Source organism: Nomascus leucogenys, chromosome X (genome assembly GCF_006542625.1).
Source record: "Nomascus leucogenys isolate Asia chromosome X, Asia_NLE_v1, whole genome shotgun sequence".
In the NCBI taxonomy this organism is placed as follows: Eukaryota; Metazoa; Chordata; class Mammalia; order Primates; family Hylobatidae; genus Nomascus; species Nomascus leucogenys.
In genome coordinates this window covers 84455693-84468152 of record NC_044406.1, presented here as the reverse complement: position 1 = coordinate 84468152, position 12460 = coordinate 84455693, and the positions used below count along the sequence as shown (strand labels likewise).

Below are 12460 nucleotides of genomic sequence, written 5' to 3'. Positions count from 1 at the left end.
AATTACTAAGGGCATAGAAGCCATTAAAAGTCATTGTTACAGCATACACAAGTGATTAAGAACAAACTTGGGCTCAAATCACCATTTTGCCACTTACTAGATATGTAAACAAAATATTGCTTAATCTCCCATAGTCTCAGTTTCTTAACCGACAAAACAACAATACAAGTACCTAGGGTTGGTATGAGGTTGGTATGATATGAATTTAAAATAATTATCATCGCTCTTGGGATATAATGTTTAATAAATGTGCTATTATTGTTTTAATTATAATTATTACTATTGCTGTTACTAGATGTTGTAGAGATGGTATTATATTAATAGAAGTAGTACAATCACCACATACTGTCAATATGTAAAGACAGAGCGATTTTGAAGTTTATTTGCTTAGAAGGCAGAAGATACTCTCTTTCTCTCTACAACTGGGGACTTATAATTAAACAATGCCATGTATCTCTGGCTGAAACATCCCTTGTTCCTTCTTTTACATAAAGGAGGTGATTAATGCTAGAAAATGACAACTGGAAATGAATGTGTGTCATTGTAAGTTGAAACACTTAAAATGTCCATAATGAAAAAAAAACGCTTTGGTAAAGTGATATACAAAAATAATTATTTATATTTAGAAATCCAAAAAACTTTAGATATAATTAAAATGATGAAATTATGGGCTGGACACAGTGGCTTACACCTGTATTCCTAGCACTTTGAGAGGCCGAGGCAGGTGGATTGCTTGAGCCCAGAAGTTTGAGATCACCCTGGGCAACACGGTGAAATCCTATTTCTTTTTTTTTTTTTTTTTTTTTTTTTTTTTTTTTTTTTTTTTTTTTTTTTGAGACAGAGTCTCGCTCTGTCGCCCATGCTGGAGTGCAGTGGCATGATCTTGGCTCACTGCAAGCTCCGCCTCCTGGTGAAACCCTATTTCTACAAAAAATACAAAAAATTAGCCAGGTATCATGGTGCACACTTATAGTCCCAGCTACCAGGGAGGCTAAGGTGGGAGGATCACCTGACCCTGGGAGGTCGAGGCTGCAGTGAGTTGTAATCATGCCAGTGCACTCCAGCCTGGGTGACAGAGTGGAAAAGAAGGAAGGAAGGGAGGGAAAGAAAAGAAATTATGTACAGGTATTGCAATGGACTGAAGGTTTATGTCCCCCTTAAATTCATATGTTCCAACCTGCACACAAGGTGATGGTATCAGGAGGTCGGGCCTATGAGAGGTGATTATGTCACGAGGGCAGAGCCTTCATGATTGTATTAGTGCCCTTATAACAAAGACTCCAAAAAGACAGCTCACCACTTCCACCATGTGAAGTTACAGAAAGAAGCTACCCTCCATAATCCAGAAAGTAGGTCCTCAAAAGACACCAAATATACCAGTATTTTGATCTTGGATTCTTAGTCTCCAGAAGTGTGAGAAATAAATTTCTGTGGTTTATAAGCTACCCAATTTATGGTATTTTGTGATAGCAGCCCAAACACACTAAGATAGTTAAGTATGGTTTTTAGTTTGCTGCCTGAAAGAATTAAGCCTTCCAGGTTTGTTACCATATACATTAAAGCTTATACTACAGAAGGATGCGTGTTGTGTCATTAAGATGACAAATTATTTGTTAGGACACGAACTCTCTCTGGACACGTTAGCACCATCTTACAAGGGCTGTGCACTCTGAGACTGACATCTCATTAATTTCAAGTCAATTGCAAGAATTTCTATATTATGAAGACAAAGATGAATTATACTTTACCACTCTTTTGTCTTTTCATTAGTTCACTAAATATGGAAGACTGTATTGAGCAACCAAGCAAGGGTGGGTATCTTCAGAAGCAGCCAGTTGATTCTAAGACTAAGAAACACACATTAAAATATGATCCTAAAGAAAAAGTGCTTTTACATACACACAACTTCAATCTCAGTTACACCATAAGGTTGAAGCTATGTCCAATATTTCAGGCACTGCAAAATGACATTTATATGCATTTCAAATATTTATAACACCTCGATTTTCTGTTATTATTAAAGCGAAATTGCACTATAGAAATATATTATTAAAGAAGCTAAATTTTATTAAGCTCTTATGTTTATTTCTTATATTTCCTCCAAGCAACATTAAAAGCAAAGAAATTGCTTACAACTTCTACCCACACTATCTTTGTTCTTCCTGAAGCCTCTAGAGAACCCTAGAAATTCTAATTAGAATTAGCAGTTATAAGCTACATATTTTATTATTATTTCAAATTTAGTTAATATCAACCATCATTACTTTAAATCTTATATAATATCATTACTGTCTACAATTACTATAGTTTTTAAAGGAGAATGACACTACCACTCTAGCCTTGATGATTCTATGCCCCCAAATATCATCAAATTGAATAATAAACAAAACTAGAACACATGTATAAATTCCAACACTTACATATATGATACATATTCAAAGCTACTAACAGGATATTCTCCAGCTGTTTCTAACATATGTATTTCATGAATTCAGAGAGTATTTTGAAATATGTTTTGTAATATGACATTATTATGGCTTGTGAGTAGAACGTAAATGTCATAAGCATGAAGGTACAAGATTTGGGAACTAGAATAGACCTTAGAGATGTAGATTAAGAATTCATACTAGTCAGGATATCATCATATCTTACCTAGTCTACTGATATTTACTCACAATCAATGATCTATCACCTATCTATATATTCTCATCACTTATCTGTCCACAAAAAGCCTATTCAAGGACTAATCACCAAATTACTAAACCACTAATGCTTAAAGAATAAAACCCTAATTCTTCAGTGTGAAGTTTCCTTGCCACCTACGCCACAAAGTCTCTTCATTCCAGAGTCCTGACCCAAGGCTGACTGCCTGTGTCTTCAAGGCAGTATGCATTTCACCCCTCCTTGTTAACAAATTAAATGAACAGTAGATCATTGGCCCAAGACTGTCTCCAAACTTTACGTTCCAACTTAACAAACGGAAACCTAAACAAAGAGTACAGTCATCCCTTAGTATCAAATGAGGATTGGTTCCAGGAGCCCTTGCAGACACCAAAATATACAAATATTTGGCTGGGTGCGGTGGCACACACCTGTAATCCCAGCACTTTGGGAGGATGAGGAGGGCAGATTACCTGAGGTCGGGAGTTCGAGACCAGCCTGACCAACATGGAGAAACCCTGTCTCTACTAAAAATACAAAATTAGTCGGGCGTGATGGCACATGCCTGTAATCCCAGCTACTCAGGAGGCTGAGGCAGGAGAATCACTTGAATCCGTAAGGTGGAGGTTGTGGTGAGCTGAGATTGCGCCATTGCACTCCAGCCTGGGCAACAAGAGCGAAACTCCGACTCAAAAAAAAAAAAAAAGGGCAAATATTCAAATGCCTGCTATAAAATGGCACAGTATTCATATAGAAGCTATGCACATCCTCCCATATACTTTAAATCATCTCTAGATTAGTTATAATACCTAAATATTATGTTGATGCAAAAGTAATTGCAGTTTCTGCCATTAATGTAAATACTATGTAAATAGTTGTTATACTGTATTTTTTACATTTCTTTCTTTTGAGACAGGGTCTCACTCTGCCATCCTGGCTAGAGTGCAGGGGAGCGATCACAGCTCACTGCAACCTAAACTTCCCAGGTCCAAGTGACCCTCCCACTTCAGCCTCTCAAGTAACCGGGACTCCAGGTGCATATCACCACACCCAGTTTATTTTTTTACTTTTTGCAGAGATGGGGTCTCACTATGTTGCCCAGGCTGGTCTCAAAGTCCTGAGTCCAAATGATCCTCCCACCTTGGCCTCCCAAAGTGCTGAGATTATAGTCATGAGTCACGACGCTCGGCGTATTATATTTTTAATTTTTTTCAAACATTTTCTGCCCATGGTTGGTTGAATCCATGGATGCAGAGGCCTACACAGAGATGAAACTCCAACTGTATATTTTAAGCAGCTGAGCTTCAGCCAATCACAAATAGCCAAACTTCAGCCAACTGTAGGCAGCCAACTGATGAGCCTATTCCCAGACAAGGCAAATGTCTCATCACACCAAGCCCAAATGAGATAAATGACTATCCGTAGACAATTAGATGATTTTTCTACTTTGTTCCCATGTTCATACTATGAAAGGTTGAGGCTCACACTGAAACCCTGCTGGTTCTGAATGCTGACCAATTAATGAATGATTCCTTGCTCAAATGAATTCTGTAAAATTTGATTTGTCTCAAGTTTTTCTTTTAACATTTTACTAATGGTATTCTCTAGCTAGAATGCCATCTTTCCTTCCTTCTTTCCCTATAGAAATTCTATTAAAATTTCAAGTCCCAACTCTAATTGTACTACCTCTAGAATCTCCATTGACCCTACTCAAAATTAATTATTTGTTTTTGTACCCCAGTAGCTTAAAAAAATATATCTACTCTAACATTTACTACAACTTGACTAAATATACTGGGCGTCCTCCCACCTCTCTCAGTAGATTGTGAGTTCCCTGGTGCCTGGACAAGATCTTATTCATTTCTTTCCCTCCCATTTAGTATAGAACCTCGCACATAATAGATACTCTACAAACTTAACCTAAATGAAATAAGATATCCATTCTTTCCTAAAACAGAAATAATCTGTTTTTAAATAACACATTAAAAATAATTTTCTCTAAAACTCTAAGAGTAATTTAAATAGGAAGTATAATTTTATGCTACTTTCACATATTAAATATTTAAACATTTAAATATTATAGATATGAGAACTAGTGTATTTTAAAGCTCCTATTTAGCTCTTAAACAACTTCTTGAAAAATAGACTTGTAGTGCTTTACAGTACACTTAGTGAGGACAGAGGCATGAGCTCTCCTATGTTCTTGCAGTAGTGAAAAATAGTCAGAGGTTTTAGAACACTGGTCTAAGAGGTTTTGAAACAGCTATTAGCAAAAACAGGAATGATGCTCCTTCCAGAATGCAGCTGAGTGAGCTGCAACGAACAGCAAAATGGGGGAAAAAGGTGCCCTAGAGAAAAGCAAACCCGGGCGGTGAAGTTTAAGTTTCATGAAAGCAGACCCTCCTGCTGATTTCTTACTAAACCTGCCACCTATTGACCACATTATGAATCAAGGCACTGCGAATGACAAGGAACTTCAGCAATTATAGTAACATCAATCAATAGTTACTGTGTGTTACAAAAGAATGGCAGTTTAGTATCATTAAAATTTGTTTTAGCTATGGTGTGCATGTCTGAAATAGGCTATGATGCATAACTGATCTTGTATATGTCCTTTCAGAAGTAAATTTTAGTAAAAGTAATGGTACTGAAAGGTGATCCTTTCCAGATTTCTACTTAAATATCCACAATTAGGGAAGTCGTAGTAGTGTGAAATAGAAAATTCAAAGAATCAAAGTTAAGAGGAATGAAAATAAAGCATTCTCAGCAATACATACATGAGAGGTTTTATATGAATTTTGTTTGGTTTTGATTTGGTTTGATTAGGTTTTGGCAGCTGCAGTAAGAATTGCTTCAATTCTGACTGATTAGCTCTACCAAGTGCTGAAAAGAAGAGTAGTAAATTTTGCTGAATTAACAGTTGTACCGAAGCATCAATAACTAAGACACACACACACATACACACACACATACACATACACATACACACACACACAGAGCATCAAGTTAAATGAAAGGGATACCAATGTGCTGAGTGCTTTAAATATATAACCTTGTTTAATTCTCACAATACTACCAGGTAAACATTAGCCTATTCACTTTATGTATGAAAAAATTCAGTCTCCGAGATTACAAGTATCATAGCTGGAATGCAAATATGTGTGAATTTATTTCCTCTGGCTTTTCCTACTATATCACGCTATCTTTAATGGGTTTTACACTTACCTCATTGTCTCTTACTTCAGTTTCTTCATTGGTAAAACAAAGAGTCTGTGTTTAATAACTTCTAAGATCCAGACTAACTCTAAAATTTTATAAAATCTATGATTCTTGTAGCATTCAATTCAAATAAGTCCATAATCAAAAGGGTAAATGCTCAGTAGAAAATATGCAAAGAAATGGAGGGGGAAGTTTACAGAAAAAGAAATTTTATGCCTTTGCAGAATTCAAAATTTTTTTGGAATAAATGAAAAGAGACAAAACATACCAAAATCTTGGGGATGCAGCAAAAGCAGTATTAAAAGGGAAGTTAATAGCACTAAAGGCCTACCTGAAAAAGTTAGAAAAATCTCAAATTAAAGATCTAGCTTCACACCTAGAGGAAGCAGAAAAACAAGAGCAGATCAATGCAAAAGCTAGCATAGGAAACGAACAAAACCAGAGAAGAATGGAATGAAAATGATACCCAAAAATCCACACAAATAATTAACTAAACCAAAAGTTGATTCTTTGAATGCATAAACAAGATAAATGGACCGCTACCTAGATTAAAAAAGAAAAAAAGAGGCCATCCAAATAAGCACAATAAGAAACAACAAAGGTAACATTACAAATGATCCTGCAGAAAAACAAAAGATCCTCAGAGACTGTTATGTATACTTCTGTGTAAACCAACTACAAAATATAGAGGAGACAGATAAATTCCTGGAAACACACAACCTCCCAAGATTGAATCGGGAAGAAACTGAAACCCGGAACAGACAAATATTGAGTTCCACAATTAAATCAGTAATTTAAATTAAAAAAAAAAAAGACAAAAACAAACAAACAACACCCAGAACAGACAGTTTCACAGCTGAAGTCTACCAGACACAGAAAGAAGAGCTGGTACCAATTCTACTGAAACTGTTTCAAAACATTGAAGAGTAGGGACTCCTCCATAAGTCTATGAAGCCAGCATCACCCTGATAGCAAAACCTGGCAAAGAAACAGAACATGAAAACTACAGGCCACTATCTCTAATGAACATAGACATAAAAATTCTCAACAAAATACCAGCAAACCAAATCAAGCACAACATCAGAAAGTTACTCTGGAAAGATCAAGTAGGCTTTATTTCTAGGATTCAATGTTTATCAACATCTATAAAATAAGTGTGATTCATCACATAAACAGAATTAAAAACAAAAACCATATGATCATCTCAATAGACATGGAAAAAGCCATCAATAAGATCCAGCATCCCTTCATGATAAAAATCCACAAGAAACTAGGCACACCTCAAAATAATAAGAGCTATCTATGACAAGCCCACAGCCAACATCATACTGAATGGAGGAAAGCTGGAAGCACTCCCCTTGAGAACTGGAATAAGACAAGGATGCCCACTCTCATCTTTCCTATTAAACATAGTACTGGAAGCCCTTGGAAGAGCAATCAGGCAAGAGAAAGAAATAAAAGATATCCGAATAGGAAAAGATGTCAAACTATCTCTCCTAACAGACGACATGATCCTATATCTAGAAAACACTAAAGACTCTGCCAAAAGGTTCCTGGAACACATAAACAATTTCAGTAAAGTTTCAAAATACAAACTCAGTGTACAAAAGCAAGTATCATTTCTACATACTAATAACTCTCAAGCTGAGAGCCAAAACAAGAACACAATATCATTTACAATAGGCAAAAAAAATGAAATACCTAGGCATACACATCTAACCAAGAAGGTGAAAGATCTCTACAAGGAGAGCCACAAAACACCACTAAAAGAAATAATGAATGACACAAACAAATGGAAGAACATCTCATGCTCATAAATTGGATGAGTCAATATCATTAAAAAGGTCATACTGCCCCCAAAGCAATTTACAGATTCAATACTATTCCTACCAAACTACCAGTGTCATTTTTCACAGGCTTAGAAAAAAACTATTCTAAAATTCACATCGAATCAGGAAAGAGCCCAAATAGCCAAAGCAATCCTAAGCGAAAAGCACAAAGCCAGAGGCATCATATTACCTGACTTCAAACTATATTACAAGGCTACCATAACCAAAACAGCATGGTACTGATACAAAAATAGACACATAGACCAATGGAACAGACGAAGAGAACCAAGAAATAAAGCTGCACACCTACAGCCATCTGAATTTTGACGAAGTCAAACAAAAATAAACAAATGGAGAAAGGACTACCTATTCAATAAATGGCGCTGTGATAGCTGGCTAGCCATATGCAGAAGAACAAAACTGAAAGCCTGTCTTTTACCACACACAAAAAGTCAAAATGGATTAAAGAATTAAATATAAGACCTCAAACTATGAAAATCCTATAAGAAAACCTAGGAAACACCATTCTGGACATCTGCCTTGGGAAATAACTCATGACTAAGTTCTCAAAAGCAACTGTAACAAAAATTGATGAATCAGACTTAATTAAACTAAAGAGCTTCTGCACAGCAAAATAAACTATTAACAGAATAAACAGACAACCTGCACAATGGAAGAAAATATTCACAAACTATGCATCCGACAAAGGTCTAATACCCAGAATCTATAAGGAACTTAAAGAAATCAACAACCAAAAAAATAACCCCATTAAAAAGTGGGCAAAGAACATGAACAGACACTTCTCAAAAGAAGACATATGGGCCAGGCATGGTGGCTCACGCCTGTAATCCCAGCACTTTGGAAGGCTGAGGCAGGTGGATCACCTGAGGTTGGGAGTTCAAGACCAGCCTGGCCAACATGGTGAAACCTCATCTCTACTAAAAATACAAAAATTAGCTGCGCATGGTGGCGGGTGCCTGTAATCCCAGCTACTGGGGAGTCTGAGGCAGGAGAATCACTTGAACCCAGGAGGCGGAGATTGCAGTGTGCTGAGATTGCACCATCGCATTCCAGCCTGGGCAACAAGAGCGAAACTCTGTCACAAAATAAATAAATAAATAAAATAAAAATAAAAAGACACACAAGAGGCTGACAAACATGAAAAAATGCTCATAACACTAATCATCAGGGAAATGAAAAATTGAAACCACAATAAGATACCATTTCACACGAATCAGCATGGCTATTACTAAAAAGCCAAAAAAAAAAAAAAACCCAAACAGATGCTGGCAAGGCTGTGGAGAAAACAGAACACTTTGTTGGTAAGAATGTAAATTAGTTCAGCCACTACAGAAAGCAGTTCGGAGAGTTCTCAAATAACTTAAAACAGAACTACCGTTCTACTCAGCAATCACATTACTAGGTTTAAATCCAAAAGAAAAGAAATCATTTCCCCCAAAAGACACATGCACTTTTATGTGCATCACAGCACTGTTTACAATAGCAAAGACATAGAATCAACCTAGGTGCCCATCAACAGTGGACTGGATGAACAAAATGTGGTACATATACATCATGGAATACTATGCAGCCATAATTCAAAAAAATCATATCCTGGCCGGGCATGGTGGCTCACGCCTGTAATCCTAGCACTTTGGGAGGCCGAGGCGGGTGGAGTACCTGAGGCCAGGAGTTTGAGACTAGCCTGGCCAACAAGGTGAAACCCAGTCTCTACTAAAAATACAAAAATTAGCTAAGGGTGGTGGGCGCCTGTAATCCCAGATACTCGGGAGGCTCACGTAGGAGAACTGCTTGAACTCAGGAGGCAGAGGTTGCAGTGAGCCAAGATCGCGCTATTGCACTCCAGCCTGGGCAACAAGACCGAAACTCTGTCTCAAAATGAATGAATGAATGAATGAATGAATGAATGAATATAAATAAATAAAAAATGATATCCTTTGCAGTAACATGGATGCAGCTGGAGGCCATTATCCTAAGCAAATTAATGCAGGAACAGAAAATTAAATATTGCATGTTCTCACTTATAAGTGGGAGCTAAATACTGGGTATTCTTGGACACAAAGACGGGAATAGACACTGGGGGCTAATAGAGAACAGAGGGAGGGAAGAGGGCAAAGATTAAAAAACTAATGGTCAGGTACTATGCTCATCACTACCTGGATGATGGGATCATTTGCGTCCCAAACCTCGGAATCATGCAATATACCCATGTAACAATCCTGCACATGTACCCCCTGAATATAAAATAAGAGTTAAAATTATTTTTTAAAATGAAAGTAAAATAAAATTGCCTGTGAATATAAGAAAATGTGCTCAATCTCACTCCATATTCAAAAAGCAAAAATTATAACAACGATTTACCATTTTCACCTCTGAGGTGGGCAAAGATTTTGGGAAAACAGATATTCATATAAATTATTTGTGACACTATAAATTGATACAAACTCATCAGAATGTAATTTCATACTATCTTTAACATTTGTAAATGTACACAGCATTTTATCCAGGAATTTTACTTGTAGAATTTGTGAAAAACAGCATATATAGAGTCATGTTCACCACAGCATTTCTTAAACAAGCAAAAGACTAGAAGTAATCTAAATAACCATTAATATGGGATTAATTAAATTAAGATAGGCCCATACACCAAATTCTAAGCAGTATGTAAAAAGAACACAGTAGATAAACACAAGAACCTACAGAATAATCTTTAAGCACAGTTGGTGAAAACAGCAAGGAATAAAAAACAAAAAATGATAAATGCACATATGTGTTGAGAGGCATAGACTATTTCTAGGAGAAAACGTGAAAAATTAGAATTAATGATTTTATCTGGGCAAAATGCTGTAAGTCTGAGATTGAAGGGAGATTTACATTTGTTAAACTACCTTATTTTACTATATGACTAATTTGCTATAAGCATGAATACTTTGCTACAAGCAATTTTTTAACTTCAAAAAGTGATTATAATAAATGGTAATCACTTGAATCATTGAAGAATTCTTTAAATGTGAGGTCTGCGATACCAAATGAGAAAAAAGAAATAGTAGTAACTATTTTTTAAATAGCCTAATAGTAGTAACTTTTTTTAAATGTCAAAATTCTTCAGAATAGTCTAATCACTCCAGATTTGTGTGTGCATGTGAACTTCAATTTACAAAGAACAACAAATACAGCACAACAATCTCTAGTGTAAATAATCTAAAAAAAAGAAACTAATTTTCACACTTCTCTATCTTCCAAAATTTATATTCTCATATTCTAAGGCATAATGTGACAAATCAGACAAATGAATGATAAAGGTGCTAATTCCAAGGGCATGAGAGTATGGATTATTTCCATTTTTCAATTGCAAGGACTCATTCAGACAAAAAGTAATATCCTTAACTAAACTATCACTTCTACAATAATTAGTGAAATAATCATGTTGAAATTAAATACCAAAAATTAATGAACCATAATGATCTATTATGAGATTGAGAAGCTACCTGTATAGTAACAAAATCATGTGTGAAATTCACAAGCAAATAAATAAAGGATCTGATCATAAACAAAGCACTCTATTATCAAATCAGTAAACAATACTTATAAGGCACTGGATTTTGATATTAATAGAAAACACCTAATTATAGCAAAAACTATAACATTTCCTAGGAATCCAAATTGATAAGTAATACAAGCATGACAGGAAAGACTATTTAAGACTATGGGACCAATCTTATTTCAATTTCATGAAAAATTCTGAGACTTTAGTGTTCTCTTACATTATTTTCTCTTACACGATGAATCAACAGATTCATCTCCCCTGCTTCTTAGTAAAAACGACTATTTTATAATGGAGCAGTGCAACACACATATTTAACAGTAAAAATAAAACCTGTGTTTTCAGAATAATAATAACATTTATGTATAATAAAATTCAAAGGTAAAATAAATTTCCTTCTTTAGTTACTAGGTAAAATATAGTTAAATGTCAATCTATTTATGTTTCACCCTGTCCAGTGTGGGAAAAGTATACATATACCCATCAATAGAAACTTTTAGCAAAGCACTAAATTAAATTATACCTGAATCAGGAACTTATATTTTATTTTTAAAAATGTACCTTTTATCTGAGTAGCAAAATTCAATGCCAATTTGGCAAAGAGATCTGGATCCTCAAACTTGTCTTCTTTGACTTTTAACCAGAAACAGTTCTCGGCTAATTCTGTGGGTTCGATCTGAAACAAAAATAACAAGGAAAAGATTCTAAATTATAACCTCGCATTTAAATTTTCAAGGAACTAACTTTCAGCAAGGTTGAATGACAGTTCCTTTATTCCTCTATCCTCTAAGTCAATTTCAGGATGTACCTAAATAATACTTATAAAGTAAATATTCATTGGGAAATTCAGAATTGTGTGAAGAAATGGTGAACAATAGAAATAGACCACATAGCAAATTGCACCTTAAAAACTACTCTACTGGAAGGAGTCTTAAAAATAACTTAGGAAATCCTAACCCCAACTCACATAAAATCTTCTTGTTCCTGGGTTTTTTAAAACAGGGAAGCTCAGACTTACAAAAGTGAATTCCCCTTGTTCACTCATTAGGTTTAAGGTAGCAACCATAATGATAGCTGACACACACCTCCTACGTTGTGTCAGGTACTGTCTTAAGTTATTTGCATATATTAACTAATTTAATCCTCGTAATAATTTTTTGACCTGTTATTATCTCTACATTAAAAG

General features: G+C 35.4%; 1 protein-coding gene across 1 annotated transcript in view; it reads right to left on the bottom strand.

The window, feature by feature from the left end:
* Positions 1-12460, bottom strand: part of DIAPH2 (diaphanous related formin 2) — a 938691-nt gene that overhangs the window by 648105 nt on the left and 278126 nt on the right. The window contains exon 17 of the mRNA XM_003274986.3: positions 11836-11950. Coding sequence (XP_003275034.2) covers positions 11836-11950 — 115 coding nt within the window. The remainder of the gene's footprint in view (positions 1-11835; positions 11951-12460) is intronic.